This window comes from Homalodisca vitripennis, chromosome 2 (assembly GCF_021130785.1).
Source record: "Homalodisca vitripennis isolate AUS2020 chromosome 2, UT_GWSS_2.1, whole genome shotgun sequence".
Lineage (NCBI taxonomy): Eukaryota > Metazoa > Arthropoda > Insecta > Hemiptera > Cicadellidae > Homalodisca > Homalodisca vitripennis.
The window spans coordinates 81,595,808-81,617,295 of NC_060208.1; the positions used below are offsets into that span (position 1 = coordinate 81,595,808).

General features: G+C 32.3%; 1 protein-coding gene across 1 annotated transcript in view; it reads left to right on the forward strand.

The window, feature by feature from the left end:
- The window catches only part of LOC124355698, a 73,018-nt gene that overhangs the window by 6,493 nt on the left and 45,037 nt on the right, over positions 1 to 21,488 (forward strand). The window contains exons 5-13 of the mRNA XM_046806857.1: positions 2,459 to 2,606; positions 4,317 to 4,476; positions 7,931 to 7,982; positions 12,669 to 12,813; positions 14,457 to 14,565; positions 15,576 to 15,685; positions 16,992 to 17,178; positions 18,828 to 18,976; positions 20,790 to 20,994. Coding sequence (XP_046662813.1) covers positions 2,459 to 2,606; positions 4,317 to 4,476; positions 7,931 to 7,982; positions 12,669 to 12,813; positions 14,457 to 14,565; positions 15,576 to 15,685; positions 16,992 to 17,178; positions 18,828 to 18,976; positions 20,790 to 20,994 — 1,265 coding nt within the window. The remainder of the gene's footprint in view (positions 1 to 2,458; positions 2,607 to 4,316; positions 4,477 to 7,930; positions 7,983 to 12,668; positions 12,814 to 14,456; positions 14,566 to 15,575; positions 15,686 to 16,991; positions 17,179 to 18,827; positions 18,977 to 20,789; positions 20,995 to 21,488) is intronic.

A 21,488-nucleotide genomic window follows, 5' to 3' on the forward strand; every position in this document is an offset into this window, starting at 1 on the left:
ACAGAAATAAAATAATTTTGAAAACACTTTTTTAAGGTTTAACGAACAATTATTTTGTTAAATAGGCATTGAAGACCCACATTTTTACAAAGAAACTTGCAGAAAATTTAATTCTGAATAAAATTATGTGTCACACGGCTATTAACAGCGAAGTATTAGTTTCTGGAATTTAATTCGCCACCACACTTTGCTCTCCTTGTTAGAGAATACTTGGATACAATATTCCTTCACAGATGGATTGGAAGACGTGGTGCAGTAGAGTGGCCTGCTCGTTCCCCTGATTTATCTCCGCTGGATTTTTTTCTTTGGGGATACCTCAAAGATAAAGTTTATCGTACTAAGCCTAGAGATTTGGCGCACCTAAGAAATCTCATAGTCCAAGAAGCTCAAGATATTCCTTGTGACTACCTTCAAAATGCAGTGGATGGCTTTTACAACCACCTAGGACATTGCCAGACGATGACAGGGGAACATTTTGAACACTTACTTTGATCACAGGTACTTAAAAATTGGTGTTTACTTGTAATACTTAATAATTTACATTGTTCAATTGTTTTAAAATTCAAATAGCTATAACTACTGAATGAATCCATCTTTTGAAGTCCGGTTTGCAGCATTGTACTCTGCTAAGTAAGACCTTTAATTTGATACCAAACTTGACCTATGCTGCTATTTAAGAATTATGTCTGACTCCTTGTGGACCGTCCCCCAAAGGGATTATCCGGTCGGTAATTGGGCAGATGTGTGCGTTACTATCACCAGTAAGCACGTGTGAACTTTGGTATTTCTTTCTGTTATGGTTAAAAAATTAAAAAAGAGGTTCCAGACTTAATTGACACCCTGTATATATATATATATATATAGTAGTGAATTTGGACTACTTTGTCCTGTATATCTGCACTGCTAGCAGTTACCCGCTTCCTTGGACGTAATTTAATTGGCATTGCACGTATATGACTCTATTGGTTTGATTGAAGTATATTTTCGACGACAATAGTGAACTGAGAACTCAAATTTCTCTATTATACGCAGTTTTTAACTGTACAATAGGTTCAATTTCTACAAATAGATATTTCAAAGAAACTATAACTACTTTGAAACATATATGTACTAAAATATTCTATATTCAGGTAGCCGTAATATATGGTTTCAATATTCCTGAGTGATGTTCAAAAGAAGAGTTTGTATGACTTTTTCAAAAGCTTCTCGGCATTTTGAACTTGAAGGAGTGAGACAGCGTATTAAAAAGCTTAGTGCCGCTTAAAAGGAGATGCCGATCAAGGAAACTTGTCCACAGTTTAGGAATTTTGATGTTGTTGGACTAAGATTATAATGAACTGGGGTGTTTATTACGTGAAACAAATCAAAGTGTTTTCGCATAAAGGTTACGCAAACTTAAAACGTACATGGACGGAAAGCTAAGAATATTGGAATTTCTCAAGATTGCCTTGCAGGAAGACCAGCGAATGCAATTAAAATCGTATAATTGCTAAGCACATTCAAAAGCGGTAGCATTATCAGAACATTAAAGCATTTTTAAGATGATAAGGTGCATAATAGCACCAGAAAGGTGCGTACTTGTTCAGTTACTGCGGATAACATATCTGTAGTATAGTATAGTTATAATAACGACTGATTGTACTTCAACACTGACTTCCTGGAGCAGGAGAAGGAAATAGGAGCACAAAACACCACGCAAAGACAAATGAAGTAATGATTTATTTCCAATTAATTTTTACATAGTTATATATATACATAATTCATCTGGAAATTTCCTGGCCACTTTTACAAGTAAGTATTGTGGCCAGGTGAAAAAAAACAAACTTGTAATTTAAATAGAAATTTAAAATGAAATTATGAGTCTAGCATTAAAATTATAGTTGAAAAAATGTCGTTTTCTGCAGCATTATGAAATGACAGTTCGTATTACATAATTACTTACTATGTTTTGGAGAACCAGTTTTTTTAACGCGTACTGTGGAAGAGTCACTATCCACTACATACACCGAGTATAGAGATATACTTTTGTATATTTTGGTATTTTTTTTAGAGTCCAGCTAGGTTTGGAGAATTTCCTAACTTATTATTTAATTTGGTTTATGAATTACCTGCATAAAAATGCACCAAGTCACTCAATCTCCCCGTAACTCTCATTAAATAAAACTAGTTTCACCCCGAAATGTACTTGTTAGATGCGAGACATGTAATGTTCCAACTAAATATGCATCAAACCATTTTATTAAAAGTTCATACAATCATTAACCGACAAAAATTAATTATTATAATTCAGTAATAATATAATAGGAAACCCCTAATGAATTAAGCCTTGAATCTATCTACAGTTATTTTTAGTGTAGATAGTATTCTACTAGTCACTTCTGTTCATAGGTAACGTCCTGCACCTTTTTCAGGCGCAGAAAAATGAACTCAGAACTAAATATTATGTTCTCCTGTGTAGAATATTTAGTGGTGGTAGCCATGCTACTGCTCTCTGTCCTAGTTGGCGTCTACTACACCTTCTTTAACAAGCAGAAAACCTTCAAGGATTACATGCAGGGCGGGAAGACTATGGGGGTGTTCCCTACATCCATGTCCTTTGTCGCCAGGTTCGTAGTAGAACTATCCATTAAGATCATTACATCCATTAAGATGTTTACATAGGAAATTCCTTAATGTAGTAATTATATATCCATTGCTATTCGGAAAAAAATGTTTGCAGGATATAATAACCCTGTAAGTAACTCAAAACATTCCTATGGATGATAAATATAATTTTTAATAATTTGAAACAATTGTATGAAATAGAACATGTGAAAGTTCCATCCTAGATTATACATTTAGTAATACGATTGTATATATTACGTCAAAATCAATAATTTAATTATTCATTTATTTTATTAATATTTTTTTAAACAAACTATCACTTTCTTTTAGTCTAGGAGCCGATAGACGGCTTTCATTGTATAAGCAAAATAAAAAACAGTGATTAGTGACTATAGCTTTCATAACAATAATTTCACATAGATAACAGTTTTACGCGTATCACTCAGACAACTAAATTAAGACTCGAAAATGCCACTTTCAGCAAAACCGGTATTTACATATATAACAGTTGATATTGTGTCAACTTGACAAAAACTTGAAAGGTTACGAGAAAACCTTTGTTTCAAACGTCTAACTCTTTTTATTTCCATGCATTTATAACTCCACCAAACCAGCGTTGCTGACAATAGAATAATTTTGTAATTGAAATTCCTCAATAATTTCAAGAAAAAGCAGAGTATATGGATATAAAAACTAATTAGCTCTCTGCTCCTGGACTATTTTATTTGTCTAACTTCTAGACAAAACCAATGTGTTAATTGTGCATATTTAATTTGCAAATTTAATTCAACCTCATTCTAAATAAAAAAATCTCAAATTAGTGTTTATATATTGCTAAAGCTTAACTAAGAGCAAAGAATTATGTTCATATTCTTGTAAATGTTTTAAATACCATATTAACTCAAATTGTAAAGGAGACTGAAATTTCCGTGGAATTTGGTAAAAATTAAGGAATTCAGTATTTAACCAAATCAGTTGTAAATACATCATTACCAGTTATGTAATTTTGCAGCACATAACTTATGAGATGAAATCTGCCTGTTTTACTCACCGTCATGACGGAATTTCAGGGATAATTTTGCATTTTATCCGATCGTGACTCCTAAAATAAAAAACTACCATATCCCAAAATTTACATAAACATTTATATACATTGAGACTAAAAATAGTAGAGATAAAGTATTTACACCTTAGTTCAGTTTGTTAGCCAATAATGCGTTTCAAGATGGCGGATTTATCTTGGGTATTTCATGACATAGATTTACACTTTTCTTAAAAGTTCCAGGCAAACGTTTATTTTTAAATATATTTTTATGCCATAACTTTTAAGGTTTCCAGACGGTGGCTGGTTCATGTTATACATGTACCTAATTTAACCGCTATAAGAGAATATGTTTACAAACATATTGTTGGATGAGTTGTAACTAAATCAAGTCCACGTTTTTTACAAAAAAATGTATATGCTTATAACAAATTTTGTTGTATTAAAGGAAATTCTTCATGTTTGAAAGTATTAAGATTACATTAATGTGGAAATATTGAGAATTTTCCTCATCAGTGTTCTGCAAATTATTAAACATCTAACTAAAAATGCATCTTCGAATTCACATTTAGAGATTACGGTCACGTGTGAAATCTAACTTTCTCCCCACTAAATCAGTAGGGATGTATAAAATTAAGTAGAGTATGTAAAAATGTATTGTATTTTGCAGTTTAATTTCAGGAATCGCTTTGCTGGGTATTCCTGTAGAGGTTTACTTGCATGGAACTCAGGTGCTTCTCGGAAACTTGGCCTCTATAGCAGTGTCCATAATAGCTGGTGTTTTCTATCTGCCCGTTTACTTCGACCTTCAACTGCACTCGATTTTCCAGGTAAGAATGTAGTTTATAAAATATTTTAGGATTGTTTCAATTTTAGCTTCAACTTTGAACAAAGCAATATTAATACAAAACTTAACACACATATGGTGTAAAATACAATGTGGCAAAGATACCTTGAAGTCTTTTTAATTTCTGCCCAGCGAAGCTAAATAAAATACACCAAGAATGAATGAAACAAACTAATTTAGATGGCGGCGGGTTGGTGTTTATGTGTACCATTCAACATCAAAACATTCTTCTACGGAGACTGGTCAAAATATTTAGCTATGACTTTAGTTGAGGCTCAACCACGCCTAAACACACTAGGATCTAACGCCTTCACTTTATTTGGGCATAATATAGCCTATCATCTAGAAGAGGAAAGCATTTCTTATTTTGGCTTAGTCGACCTTACTGTATGTTGAGTTTCAACCTCCCGCGGGTGTTGTGGCAGTGTCTATAACTCACGGAAAAGAGGTCCAGGTTATCTCTAACATAAAAAAAGCTGATAAGGATATACAATCAGAGATTACCATAGATTCCAATTCAAAAAATATAGGTCTCAATTGGTCTACTGATGTAATAATGCGCCAGGATTTTTCTGGAGAATCAAGACGTTATCACTTCCTTGCGCGCGGCTCCAGAGCTGCAGTCCATATAAGATATGGCTGTGGTAAAGTGCATGGTGACCGTAATTAAATAATTAAATATGCTGTCTAAACAGCATACATTAAAGCATACGCAGCAGATATGTGCTTATGATGAAGGGCTTATTCCGGTGATTCGGTCACGTTGTGGGAGGTAGCGTTCTTCTTTTTATAGCCCCACTCCAGAAATTTTTATGTAATACGTTATTTATGTCTAACGATAGCGATCGTTTCGATATTTACAAGAGAGCGCTATCGGGTTTTTCTTTAAGAAACTAAACTTTAAGAAAGAATGTTTCAGTTGCAAATGTCTACAAAAAAAAAACAAATACCATAACTGTCAAAAGTCTTAACTCAATTGAAAGAGATTATAGTTTTTGATTTAGGAAGCGGGGGGGGGGTCTCAATAACTGATAATGTCATCTACACCTTGGACTAAATATTGCACAGCATGAAAACATGTTCCGCTTTATATTTAATTCATTTGCAGCTCTCGTTTACAATTCAACGATGTTGAGACTGGAATACTAATTTGAGAAAATTGTTACTTCGTCCAGTAAAGGTTAATTCAACTATAATGCATTGTTTTACAGCCAGTGTTTATTTTCTCAAAAAGTTAAAATTAAATTTTAATATGAACTGTATTACCTGTTATTACTGCGAAAACGTTACAGAATCACGAATGTTAGTTTAGCTTGGCTAATGCATTTGAATCAATCTTTTGTAGTGGGAACATTATTTCTTTGTACGTGACAACTTATTCTTGTTTTTATCTATATTTATTTTTTACCAATGTAATTGCGAATTATGTTTTTAATTTTTTAGTATTTGGAGCTGAGGTTCGATAACAGCGTCAGGATCCTGGGCACATTGATGTTTTCTTGCGTACTGGTGAGTTTTCGTCATTACTTGCAGCGTACCATAATGAACTATTTTATACAGTAAAACTATCATAAAATTTGTATTGTGTCTGAAAGTTCAGAAATTCAAATTACTACACAAAACTAATTCACTATTAAAACTCTAAAGTATGCGAAAGTGGTACAAATAATTCAAAATATTATTGTAAGATGTTATACTACTGAAAAGATAATTTTATTTGTTAGGGTTACGACTTCAGAGTACGATCACCGACTCCCTAGTAGGAAAAACACATCAAAAGTATGACAGATTCATCGGTAGAGTTTTATTATATAGGTGTAATACATAAACTGCCAAAAATTGAAAGGTTATTACCAATAAAGGAGTCGCAGTTGTCTTGTGACAGTATTAGAGAAACCAAAAATATTAATAATATTTGGAAAAAGATTAAGTGTGTACCGAATGATGATAACACATGGGGGTGGTGACTTCTGAGGTCGTAGTAATAAATACTCGAATTTCAAAGTTTACTTATAAGTTCAATTCAACTAATGAAACTTACAAGCACCACTTTTAGTTGGTAAATTAAATGTATGCCTTTCCACGTTGCTGCCAATTAGAGTACAAGAACTAAAAATGTATATCTGATAGGTGGGCCTAAAATATCCAATGTTCTATGGAATTATGCCTACGATATTTTACTTTATAAAACTTTAAGATTTTACTTCCCTTCGCAATATGTAGATTCACAACCCGTACGTCGGCGTCTTGGCACGAGACATTGAAGCTGTAGTCTAAGAAGGGTTATTTCTAGTCGGTAATTACTAGACGAGGAGTAGAAGTTATGAAAGTGGTAGCCATCTACTCAAATAATACGTGAGCTCGCCTAAAACAAATTCGGGACGGTATTAGCCATTTAATGAGACAAAAAACTTATCACGACAACGTGCTCGTCAGAAGGACGACGCCACAACTTGTATCCATTTCAATCAAGCAAATAAAAGATCTTCAAGGGTAAGTTACTTTACTATTTATAACTTTACTTTACGTTACATTCATTTTTATATGTTTGGCATCAAAGGGCTAATTTAATAATACGGAAATATAAATTTTATTTACGGACATAGTGCGCGAGGTGAAATCGGTCACGTAGTTGGGCTGCTACGAAGGGTTACAATAAAATATTCATACGCGTGCCAATTAGGTAGTTAGTCCGTCGATAATTTAGTTCGGGAACATTGGATAAAAAATAATATTAAGTTGTACTGGCTAACTAGGTTGTGAAATGTTGCATTATATAAAATGGAACTAACTAACGGTACAGATGCCACAAAACAACACATAAGATATTATAATATATGCAATTTTCTCCATACGAGTGTTTATATAAATATATTTATTCTCATAGCCTGATAAGAATCTACTACGTCTTTGAAGAGTATCTATAAGAAAACCCACTAAGAAAATCATAATAAACTATGTTGATAAAACAGACATCAGTTTTATTGTTTTGGGTAGCCACACACAGTCCAATATTACACCTTGAAATATCATTTATCTTTGACCAAAGTCTTTGGTAACATAGAGTAACTTAGACAAATATATGAGTAATGCGTGTAATGTCGGCCTCACCCAGAGTTTACAACGTGCAACCAATCAAATACTTTGTTGTTTTTAAACTCTATGATATCATAAAGATCTCAGAAAACTATATAAAATAAATGTTATCTTATTTAAACGAAAAGAACCTGTACGAAAGTTTAGGCCATTACACATCCATAACAAGATACATTTGTATCCGGCGTCAAAAAAGTAAAAGATTATGAAACGTTTAGCTCTCTATTTTCTTTCAATAATTTGTCTTATACTATGCCTCTTCCTTCGTGTAAATTCTGCGATTGTGATTCACGTTAAATTATAAAAGTATATTTAATAACCAGCATGTTTTAATTTTACAGGTGGTGTATATGCCGGTTGTGTTATTCGTTCCAGCTCTTGCTTTCAATCAAGGTAAAATTACGTCTACAATTAGAACTATTCATTTAATGTCTTTTGATTAAAATACTGCAATATAGGTATACAATGAGTTCAGTTAAAATTTTGTATTATTTAGTAAAATAATTACTAAATTATTATTACAAATTAGGATAAAGTCAACTTATTTTCCAGTTATGCACTACTTATGAATATTTTTCTACTATTTTATGGCAGATCTTTAGAGTTAAAGGAATGTAAACCACCATACAGAAATTAGGTGATATGCTGTTATTTAGTGATGTTACAACAAATCAACTGTTATTCGGTTGGTTATTGGATTAAGAACAACTGTCCCATTAGCAACATTTTGTTTCAAACTAAAAAAAATACTCTCATAAGATTAAAATTATAAATTACAAAGCCATTAAGGCAAATCTAGTGAACGAAACTTCGATTAATATAAAATATGTATATTAAAAATGGTTTTAGATACTGCGGCACAAATCAATAAACTCTTATAATAATAAATATAATTTCCATAGCTCAGCGTGTGAATTTACGAATATAGTTTGGTTAAATTTATAAAAACTTTATCTCGCGGTTTTCAATACAAAAGAAATATCATACAACTTTAATATATGTTAAAACATAAGCTGTATTTCTAGGTATACTCGTATTATATCAGCCTAATATGCTAGCTTACCTCCTGAAATCAATCTCTTCTCTATTTTGGTAAACTTTATTGAACACTGAAAAAAAAATAATTTTAATTATTGTATTTTCGATATTGTATTGCTTCATTTTTCTCCATTAAATATTTAATGATAACATGAGATCCTAACACATTTATTTTACGTTTAAAGTAAAATAATGTACAAGGCTATGTAACAACCAGTCTTTGCTTAAAAATATTTTGTATTGATATTGTATAATTTGTATTAAAGTTTGGAAATGATAGGAATCAGCTAGCCGTAGCTGAGGCCTCAATAAAAGTTGTTCTGTATTTTTTTCCAGAGAAACATGCGAGACAATATCACGAATGAAGAGTTTTTCCAGATATTTAGGATTTGTCTTTCAATTTATCAAATTTTTTTAGTAGAAAATTTGATCAATTAGTTTCGATGACTCAGTACAAAAATTAAATACCAAATATAGCTTTATAATGTATGATGACGCACTGCATAAAATTAGATTCCTAACTTTTTTAATTCTCTACAGTAAAATTAAATTTAAGAATTATTTTGTTAAATGGTAATTGACATCATTAGTAAAACTGATAAAATTGCTAAAATATCCATCTTTGTAACAGTTACAGGCGTATCAGTCCATGTGTGCATATGGATCATCAGTATATGTTGTCTGTTTTATACTACCTTTGTAAGTCAGATTTATTTTTATTTCTACACGTAAATAGTTGTACTTTTAGATGTATTTTGATATCCTGTTCCCGTTTACTATATTTTTATCTAGTATATAAAGGATGTATAATTTATTAATTTGTTTACGTGTTTATATCTTCAAATAAAATCAACAATTCGCTTCATAGTGGAGATGAACTGTCTTCAACGACGCAAAATACGAAACATATAGATCATAAATATTTTAAATTCCAAAATTTGTTAGCAATTTTTCGTGGTATTAACCGAAATCCCTAGAAGATAATGCGACATATACTTCGTATTTTAAATTCAACCAAAGCCCGTTGTTGCCCAACCAACACTTTCAAATTGTTTTAAAACTGGTGGATCAGTAATGTAAATTTTTTAAATTACAGTAACAAAAATATATGGTATATAAAAAGAATCTATAATTATGTTAATAAGAAAACTCAGGGACACATTATACACGGAATGTAACCATTTAATTATTTTCTGCCTTCAGAAAATCATTAGACAGTTATAAAATATAAGTCACAACGATAGTCAGAGAAGCTCATACTAGTTTCTTCAGCAGAATTTGAATTTCGAAAGAAAATAAGCTGTGTTGGTAGTTTTGCATACTTTCAACGGATATTTAAACACCAGTCTCTTGAGTGATTTTTCTTTCTTTTTACGCATAATTGTTGAAGACGCATACAAAAATAGAAAACTGAAATGAATATCACAAGCTTTGGTACTTATATATGTGTTACCGAAAATTATAAATGACTTTACACAATTGTTAAACACAGCACGATCCAAGGAAAATGTGTAAATGAATTTACGTGCTTGATAGATATTATTAATTGTAAGTTCTGAGTACAATGTTATCACTTATGACTGATGTTTATAATGTTCAATTTTGTTTTAGAGGTGAAGTTGCACAACACATTTCAACCCTATGGATAAATTCTTTCGACAGTTAAATAGGCAGAAATTCCTACAAACAGGCAGAAATTGAATTATTTCATCAACTGGCAGGAGATACCTCGCTAAACGATCAGCCAATAATAAAAACACTGTTAGACTGTAAAACAATAATAATAGTGAGTTCCTGAAGTCCATTGAATTATGGTCAAAATAAAATATTTTGTGTTGACAGATACATGTTTCTAGGGAGGGCTCAGAGCAGTAATGTGGACCGACACCATACAGAACGTGTTCACATTTCTCGGAACAATTTTTGTCGTTGTGGTGGGATGTTGGAAACTCGGTGGCCCACGAGAGGTTCTAAGAATAAACCAACAAGGAGCAAGGCTAGAGCTATTCAAGTAAGTAGTGGTTGATTAATTATAAAATAAAATAATTTATACTTATTACTATTCACCTCAGATAATTTACCATCATTGTACTATAGGATTCTGCTGAACGTTAAGAAATGTTCAATTTATGACACGTATAATGAAAATACAGCTTCTACATTAAGGATTATTTTGAAAAATTATATGTTATATGAATGACAAGTCTCATGTATGAAGGAAATTTGCTAATTTTCATATAGTTAAACCATATCAGTTTAATTAAGGATAAAAAAACTCACGGACAAAGGGATCAGGTACTCTTAGATCCGCTGGTTTCCTTCACCGTTACTTCAGTTCTCAAGGACTCCTCGAATTGATTTATCTTACAGGTATCATCCATCCACGTTATATCTCCTTTTGGGTTTCGATGTCAGAACTCTGTTAAGGTAAGCAGACATTGGTAACCCTGGATAGATGCATATCGATTACAGATCATCTTCAGGATGTTTTTTTTATACTAGTAGGAAGTAGTTTTTGTATACTAAGTGTGTTAATACTTAAGCAATAACTATACAAAGCCTTACTGTTTATCCTTACCACATTTTATAGACTGGATTAGAAGCGACTGGTTCAATCGTGATCCAAGTCGCCATCAGAAAGCTCCATTTTTGAAATGGACCCACCTTGAATAGTTAAGCTTGGAAATTACTAGAGATAACGTCTAACTATAAAAAATAAAAGGGTTAGGTAAGATTTCCTTTCTCCATGTCACCACTCCATTCACTTTCGTAACTTTTCGATCCACATAGCTCTTCGTTCCTGCCAACTCGTTTCAGTCCTTTGTGTCTTCGGACTAGAAAACAATGGGCAGGGAGCATCCCGGAGGATTCTCTTTTACACCCATTTTGTTCCCAATGTAAGCAAATTCTGGACATCTTGTTTAGGTACCACATGGTTCGCAAATACTATTCCCTGCCATGAGTTTACAGGGATTAGGCATAGGCCGTATGAGCCCGGGCCCAAAGCGGCCAATATTTGAGGACAGCAACATTTTAGGGAAAACAAATTTAACCTGGACAAAAATTCAAGTTTATTATTATTTTGAGAATTATGTAATGCCAAGACAAATTATATGTATGGAAATGCCAAACAAATCAAAATATAATTATTATTGACTCTCTATGTTACAAAAAGGGCGGGAATTGATCGCGCCATAGTGACTGCTGCGTTACAGTTTCGTGATTCATTGTCTGTATTCAAGAAGTGACAGCCGAGAGTCTAGCAGAAGTACACGGACATAACCATAATATATCAGCTCATATTGTTTTTCTCTCTCACACTGCAGTTTGCATCCAGTACATAGTCAGTATGTAGTGTTTTCACTACTGATATTATTCTATTACTACTATTGTTTTTATTGTTTATTGAACATTTTTTTACGATAAGATTTACGTAAAATTTGATTTTTTATTACTTTTTTAGTGTATAGAAAAATCTATCGTGTATCACAGTTCTTTTGGTTTGAACGAAAAATAAGGTTGACGTACGTAAGAGGCTGTGCGGTGCAGATAACCAAAAAAAGTGGAAGAAAAGAAGAAAACAGTTGTATGACTTTACAACTTGATACTTTTTTTTTAATCAGCTCACGCTCAGGGTACGTATTTCCATTCAACTACTAACTCTCCAATTGAGGGAGAAATTTAAGATGTTGGTAAAGAAGCAATTAATAGAGATCCTAATAGAAATGTTGGTGGTAGTAAGCTAGGAGAGGAAAGTTGTGTCTGATCCGAATTAGAAATAAATGAAAAGGTACCTCAAAATATCACTACCATGTCAGTTTCTGGCAAAACAGACAATTAGTAACACATCTAGCCTAATGAATTGAGCTGCACTCTTGTAATTTTGCATACACACTCAATGGAGCTTATTAAGCAAAACACGGTAAGGCGTACAATTACCTTGTACTTCATAATTTAAAAAATAGTAATAATAATTTACTTTTCTGTGCTACCTGTTCCATATAAATTTGCCAGTATCCATACATCAACTGATTGTTTCAGCCTGGACCTACCTAGATCCTACTGCACGTAACACTGTGTGGACTGTAGTAATCGGCTACACGTGTAACTACCTGACTGGACTGGTGGCCAACCCCGGGTCCGTCCAGAAGTTCCTGTCCGTCCCCACGTACAGACACACCAAGTGGTAAGTTTTCTTCACCATTCTCTACTTACTAAAGAAGGGTGCTAGCTGGTAGGTCTACATTTGCGTTTCAGTATGAACTATTTTTATGAATATGGCTGTCAACAGCTAACTCGAAATATGTGTGTGTGTGTGTGTGTGTGTGTGTGTGTGTGTGTGTGTGTGTGTGTGTGTGTGTGTGTGTGTGTGTGTGTGCGTGTGTGCGTGCGTGCGTGCGTGAGTGCGTGTAAAATATGATTGATTTAGGCATTTTGTTATGAACAGAAAGTATTTTGTTTTTTGTATGTTATACTTGATTATTGTAATTAGTTCTATTTTTATTAAATACAAAAAGGTCTAGTATTTTGTTTTGTTTCTGAGCTATTTAATTAGTTCAGTTTGTAGATTTTTACATTGAAATAAATGTATAAGGTTTGGCATAAAAGCACATCTTTTGTTTTTATTTTTTGTGTGTTATATCACATTAGAGTTGTTAATTATAAACTAATGCTCCTGAATTAATTTAATTTTTAATATTTATAACTATTATGATGGAACCCCTTGATGGGCTAGCCTTTGGGGCCCTATTATTTTCCTTTTTGGGCCAGCCTGGATCTTAGAATATGTATAATTTTATTATCCCATTGTTTGAGACTTAAATATGTTTTGTAAGTACGACTTCATGAGAAGAATAAAGATATTTATTTATATCAAAGTTTTAAATGTGTTTACATTATTTCAATACAGTTTAAATTTTGAAACTTAAAAAACGTATACGTAAAACTTAGATTGTACAATTTATGCGACACAGAAACACGCCGAGATGCTATTCTCAACCAATCAGAAGCTAGGTAATTTTTTATCGACATGAAAATTATTTTATATGATATACAATCCTCATGCTTCAAGTATTAATATAAGAAAAGCTCATTAATTACGACGATTCGCGTCTCACAGGTATTGTAAAAATAGCCAAAATGATGATTACAATAGAGTAAGAATAGACAGAATCGTCCTTGGTTAAACGGTCATAAATCTGGTAGATCTTACGCAAATGTTTTCTTGTAGGAATGGGAGAGTAACAAGGATGTATTGGTAACAAATATGTACCGAAAATACGCGTAGTAAAATTAGTTATGAAACAATTAATAGTTTTGTGAAACTTGTTTTATTTGTTTCTGTTTATATCAGGAACAATTTTATACTTGTAAATTTTAAATAATACACCAACCTCTTATTTTAGTACGTTATTTCAGTATTACAATGTTTGATGTGTTATTTTCTATTTATCAATATTATAACTTTTAATACGTTATTTTCTATGTTATTTGATCTGACTTCAGAGTAAAAATTATATTAATTAATAGTGTGCCTTCATCCGCACGGAATCATTTCTTTCTGTTGGCAGTTATAAATAACTTGTTACACACCGGTAAGTGCTCAGAACTCTGTTATAATAATAATAATACAATCTACATAATATAACCGTACATTTTCCACCGTTCAGTGAAAAATCCTGTTTCCTTCACAATCCTTCCATCGTCAAAAATAATCTTCAAACAAAGAATTGTACGGATTATTGTATTTTATTGGCAATATGGACTTTATCCAAAAAGTTTCTTGATACTTAATTACAATAATATCTAACAATAATACTCTTATTTCAGGGTTCTATTCTACAGCACCATTGGTTTTGTGGTGATAAACAGCTTGTGTTATTGCCTAGGCGTAGTTCTGTATGCGAGATACCATCAGTGTGATCCTGTCGCATCTGGAGTAAGTTGACAACTTTTCTAGATGTTAAGTTTATTTTTCTTGATTTACTTGAGATTAACCAATTGATGCTTGTAACTGGTTATAACATAGTTTGGAACATAATCAATTTTATGTTTCCCCAGAGCTTAAAGGGAACCGTTTTATCCGATTATCCATGTGGCAGTAACGTTCTGTCAGACCGCTAGATTGCGTAGCACCCAAACATAATGTCTATAAAAATAAAATTATAGTGATTCAGAGAATATATCTATATTCATTAAAAATTACAGTGTTTTATACACTTTATTATAGTTTCGAAACCAAACAGAATTCCTGAGAGATTATTTAACATACAGACTTCAATTAATGTTTGTTATTTAATTAATTAAATTTAATAAATGTTACAAATACATTTGTGGCAGCAGGTTTACTGTGGAGTAAAACTTAGATGAAGGCCATAAAATTAAAATAATGCTACATCATCAATCTATATAATATAATCTAATAATTAAAGTTTTACAGAGTTAAATAGAAATATAATTTAATTATTGGTACATTTCAAAGTAGGGGACTATTCCTATTCCAAAATCCATTCCTATTCATCCAAAAAAAAAACCTAATCATAACCCCTTTTATTTTAGTTCTGTTTGACTTACTTGTGACCTACGAGACTCTAGAATTGCTCTATTTGTTGTAGTCTAAGCAATCCGCGGCGATAACTAATATATTCTTTTGAGAATTTTCTTTAACAAGTTAAAAATTTCTCGGATTTTAATATATAAACAACATATAAGCCTTTAGGCCATATAAAAATAATTACATTACTTTTAACAGGTTTATGGCGCTTTTAGACATATTTCGTTTATTTTTCATTAAGATAAGATATTTTAATAAGCTAGTTTCTGTACATAGTGCCAGTTGATGACTTACAGCAGGCAAGTAGTACGTGGTGGTCAGCTGAATCCTCCGGGGCAACTGCTATCCGGAAAGAATATACTCGTAAATTAATATGTTATTTTTTGTTTGTTCAGGTCATCACCAAGGCCAATCAAATGGTGCCCCTGTACGTGATGGAAGTTGGTAGAGACTATCCTGGACTCGCGGGACTGTTCATGTCTGGAGTCATGAGTGCAGCTCTCAGGTAAAATTACATGACTATCACACAATTACGCTACACATGCAAAACCTTCCTTTCTTGCCATTGCGCACTCAGAAATCTTCCCTGGGGGGGGGGGGGGTGCCTGAAACATCGGAGTGTTGGGGGTTAAGAAAAAAAACCCTCTTATACTAGCAGGGGGGTTCCACCTCAACCAAACTTCAACTTGGAAAATTCATAACTCGGAAACTTATGTAAGACCAAATGTTTATAAAACACACGTGTATCGTAATTTTAATTCTGCTAAATAAATTTACAAATAGTACGGAAATGTTATTAAATTACCATCTTAACTTTTATTCTTGACTGTGTGGTCCACAATATTCGGCATTGGTTACAGTCTTGAGTTTAAACATTATCTTGGGTGTGTAATTTTATAAATCATTAATTAAAGTGTTTAGTTTCTATCAAATTTTAAATTGAGCAAGTTTTGTTAATTCGCTGTAACCGGTAACTGTTCGTTTTAACACGCAATCGCCAGACTCCTCAGGGTGGTTTTGCCTCGTAGTGACAACGAATAACAACAATTTAAAACTGTAAATAACTGCTAAGACCTCGGCAATTTACGTACTACTGTGACATCTGATCACGTCTGGACTACTATAAAAAACACTTTTTGTTCCATTATTCGTATGTACAGAGATTACAAGTTACCACAAGCCGAAAGTACTCGGTACAGGTTACCGTTACAGACACTACCTTTAAGTGATGGTCACTGAAGGATATTCCGATATCCTAGTCCATTACAAAATAACTGAACATTTACAGTCATTATTAGTAACACTGAAATGTCCCAATTTCTCTGCAAAATCCGTGATATTTTAATGAATAGCACTAACAATTTATATATCACGAACCTATTTTAGGCTAGAGTGTAGAAATATTCCACAGTGCTGTTAAAGCACTAATAATTGTGCTAATGGGCCCTATGATAATTTTGAATCTGAAGTAGGCATTTTATGGTATATACTATTTAAGTGTATATTTTAAGAGATTCAAAAGTGAAATAAAATTGCCAATTGCTACTGTTCAGGATCAGCGCTAGAAGCATTATGGTTCGAAACAATCACATTTTACGCGACATAGTAGAGTTTGCATTGTTATCACAATCAAAGATAAACATTTCCGTTCTGAAAATTCTACTTATTGCAATTATGATCTTCCGATTTAGGTAATTCCCGATATCCTAGTAGCGTTTACCCTATCAATAAAATATAGGCAATATTGGCCTGAATTCTACTTAAGTTTTAAGTTAATTATAACTGGTCGTTCATTGTAAGTTATGTTTCAGTTCACTATCGGCATGGCTTAATGCTGTGGGAGGAATATTGTATAAAGACTTCATGGAAGTGTTCTATCCCAGAGTAAAACACTCTGAAACCAAACAGTCCACCATTATCAAGTCAATTATCGTCATCTTATGCATAATTTGCTCATCGCTGGTCGCTGTAATTGAGAAACTAGGGACCATCTATCAGGTGAGATTCTTACAGAACTTAGGTTTGTAGTTTAAAGTCCGTTTTATCCAAAATGTAATGAAGAATGGTGAGGGGGTGGACGATCGAGAGGAGGTGATTGCAGGAACTGGCAAATGACGTTCAAGTAGGTGACAAATATATATTTTTGTTAATCTATAATATTTAGCTTAATCGATCAATAATACTGTTATTTAATACAAAATTAAACAAATAATAACCGTCCAGCTGAAATACTGACATACATAGTAAGTAACTCGGTTTAAATATATCATTTCATCACTAAAAGATATTCATTAAAGATATTTCTTTGACCGTGTTTTTGACTATGTTATACTGTTTCGTACCAGTTACAATTAGCAATATAATGCCACTCTTTCCTCTATCCCCAATCAATCCCACCCTGTCTTTTGTTTATAGGCTTTCGGTGGGCTCTGTCGCCGTCATGACGCAGGACTTCTCACCCTGGCTGCTTCCAAATTCTTTCTCTTCCCTTCACAAAGACGATCAGGAAACGTTGTAAAGCTCCATGTCTTTTAAGGTGTTTTTGCATAGGTCAGGTACACATGAAAATTTATTCCAGTAAAAGATAATCTCAAACTATTTAAACGACTGTAATGAATATTTTGAAAAATAAGCCGAATCGTTTCAGCCATTCTCGAGTTTAGCAATTAGTAACATATTTATCGATTGTGTTTTCATTTATTAAATACTAAGTTACCTCAGTGCTAATGTGCAATGTCTAAGGTAATGTTATCGTAATGTTTCTTAGTCAAAAATTAACGGTTGACTTTGACTATTGCAGGTGACAGTGAGTATGATCAGTATTGCATATGGGGCGACTTTGTCTCTGTTTACACTTGGAATATTCTTTCCATGTGTAAATTCAAAGGTAAGCTGATAACTTATTGAACTCTTGATGAAATTTACTAGTAGGTAGTTTTGACATCTGATCTCTTTGAGTATATCTACTGTCTGTGTACTTTTCTAGTATATTAATGTAGCTAAATCAATATACTACAACTTTACAATCAAACTTTAACTTTTTGTAATACTTACAAAAGACATAGTGAAGGAAACAGGATTATTTCTGGGCATTTACCATTCAGTGATCCAAAAAAAACAGTAACACCACGTTTCGAGATCAGCAATCTGATCTCTTATTCAGGTAATTAACTAACATAACTCATAATTACAAGCTAGGTTAAAATAAACGAATCATATTAGAACGTTGTGACTCGTGTAAGTCCGGAATCCACCATGTTGTGTCACCTTTACTAACTCTAAAAAAACACTTAATACCTGGAGTTACTTAATATCTAGAGTAAATACATAATATATAATTTTCTAAGTAACAGTAAAGTTAATATTGGGTTACGTTTATAAAAATAAAAAAATATTTCAAGTACCATGTTAATATCAAAATTCTTTTTGATTGTTAAAATAAATGTGTATTATCTCTTTAATAAAAAAACTATGCGGATTATTATCTATAATTTTCAGTGTAGATAAAATCCATAATATGATTTGAAAATTGTTTTAAAGCTATTTCTTTTAGAATGATTAATAGTAATGATGTATTAAGAATCATCTGTTCCAAAATATTTTATTATTATTTATTAGAAAATTTATATTGCTTTATTGTATTCTAGGGTGCCATAGCATCAGCAATTGCTAGCTTGCTGGTATCCAGTTGGGTGATCATAAACGCTCAATTATATGCTTTGGATGGAAAACTTCAATTCCACGGAAAAGTCACTAGTATAGACAACTGTCCTGCCAGTATAAGAGAGAATTTTAAGTGAGTACTATGAACGCGCATTCGAAACTATATATTTTTGCCAAAGAAATATAATAGGTATCTCTCACTTCTTAAAATTTTATTTCTTTTTCATATTGTGAAACCTCTAAATTGTCTAATGTAAACTGCACACTACTAATGAATAAACTTTATAGAAGTGCAGATATATTATTGAGATTTTTATGCAAGACTTTGGTAATATAAAAATACACACAGAGTACAGATTTGCATTAATTTCAATCAGCTACGTCAATGAATGTTAGTTTAGTAGTCTCTGTTTATTTTTAGCACTTGAATCCATTTTTAAAGGTCTTTATCCATAAGGAATACTATAAAGTATGGAATACTGACAGAAGCCTTTAAAAGTTGAAGGATATGTTACTAAGCTGAAGTCATTGTTATCATATAAACTCGCAACAACCGGAGACTTGCCTTCCTTCAATACATTTAAAAATCGTTTCTAAAAATTATAAAACAGTATCCAGTGTATCTTTACTCTGTACATTTGTAACTAATTTGACACTAATTAATTTGACTAATTAATGTCCTCCCAATGCTCTTGTTGCGAGGATGGTCTATAGAAAAAAAATCCTCCCACAAATACTTAATAAGGGAAACTCAGAGTTTTATCGATCCTTTCGTTAGATGATGCAGTCAAAATCTTAAGATTCGACAAAATAAATACTACTGCTATATTAGACAAAGTAACGTTCAATCAAGAAAAAACACAAAAAGTTGAACGCTGGAAAATACACTTTCCTAAAATGTAGTGATGTGTGTTCCGAAAGATGAATTTGAACAAACATAACCCTTCATAGACGTATGCGTATTATTTACTTCACATCTTCAAGTTTTAACACTTTTAGAAGTACACAAAATCCGACCCTCGTTCCGTAGTGTTCTATTTCTAAGAATTTCAAATCATCCATAGTCGATAATATCCTTGAAAAAAGAACTAACATAGCTTGCTGTAAAAATTATATTTAACGATTCAAGAACTTCAAACACCACCATTTTTCGAAAGGATTGTTCCAAATAATTTTGAACTATTTTTCTCATCTTATCAAATCCTTAAATGGGTAGTAATAGATTGACCTCCTTTTATTTTTTTTAAAGTTTCTGATAATTTCTTTCGGAAGATTCTCTGAGGAGGCCACATACCACACAACAGTTTCTCTATGCCCTATGTTATTTTCCAGAGTTTTACTTACGAATAATATTGGTGAAAATCTACGAATTAAGGTGGTTTTGGATTTTTAAAACCTGAACGTAAAGTGTTTGTTTCAGGTATTCAAATTATTGTGGTGTTAACTTTATTATTTTATTTTCTTTATAGTATCGAATTTCTTCGATTCCTAGCGTTACATATTTATTTATATGTATATAGCTTAAAAAAACTATAAAAAGCGTAATTCACAGCTGTAATTAATTATGACGTTTAATCAGAATGTTTTGACGATTATATATCAAGATTATTAATACATCAAGCCTCTTCAACTATACTGGGGTAGGATCTCCCGTGGTCGCGGATAGTTCTGTGCCACTCATTTGATCGAAAAAGACTTTTATATTTGTTTACAACTTTAAACATTTATATTTATCTTCTATATTCCCTTAGCTAGTTGGTTATTTGATCTTCCAGTTACTTTTTCTCTATACCTTATTACCACTAATCTGAACTAACGAATACTTTATGTAATATCTATGCCTATTTACTCAACATGTAATACTTTAAATGCATTTTTAATAACGGGTAATTCGTTAATTTACTTTGTTCAAACGTTTAATGAGAATTTACTGATGATTGTTCTAGTTCCAGTACTTCAAGCCTCTTCAACTATACTGGGGTAGGATCTCCCGTGGTCGCGGATAGTTCTGTGCCACTCTTGTACCAACTGTCTTACAACTATTACTCTCTCACTGGCGCTCTGACTGGAGTAGTGGCAGGCTTGATCGTGTCCTTACTCACCGGAACTCCCAACACCGCAACAATGAACCCTGACCTCTTCAGCCCCTACGTGCGCAGATTTCTGCCAAGAGCGAATCAGCAATTACATCATAACAAACACGAATACATGTTAACACCTTTAAAGGATAGTGAGAGTCCTAACATAGATGTCTTGGATCCATGAAACATAATGTTTCCATACATTGACATGTATTTTTCAGGCGTTTTCTGCAACATCAAATTATAGTGTGTACAAATAAACAAAACACTGTTATTACTTAAAACTCTCATAATGAAAACCATCACATACTACTTCTAGTTTAAAAAGCACCAAATTTCGAGGTAATATAAAAACTCTATGACAACTCTGTAATAAATATTTACAATATTTCATAAATTAATCAGATAATATTATATTTTAGTGCATGAGTAATGTTAAGCTTTAGTGAAATTTATTAAACAAATAAATTAAGGTACAGTAAACATGTAAGTTAGTTTATAATACATACAGTACTTACATAATACAAGTATTTACTTATAGACATTTACAATTAAAGCAATTAA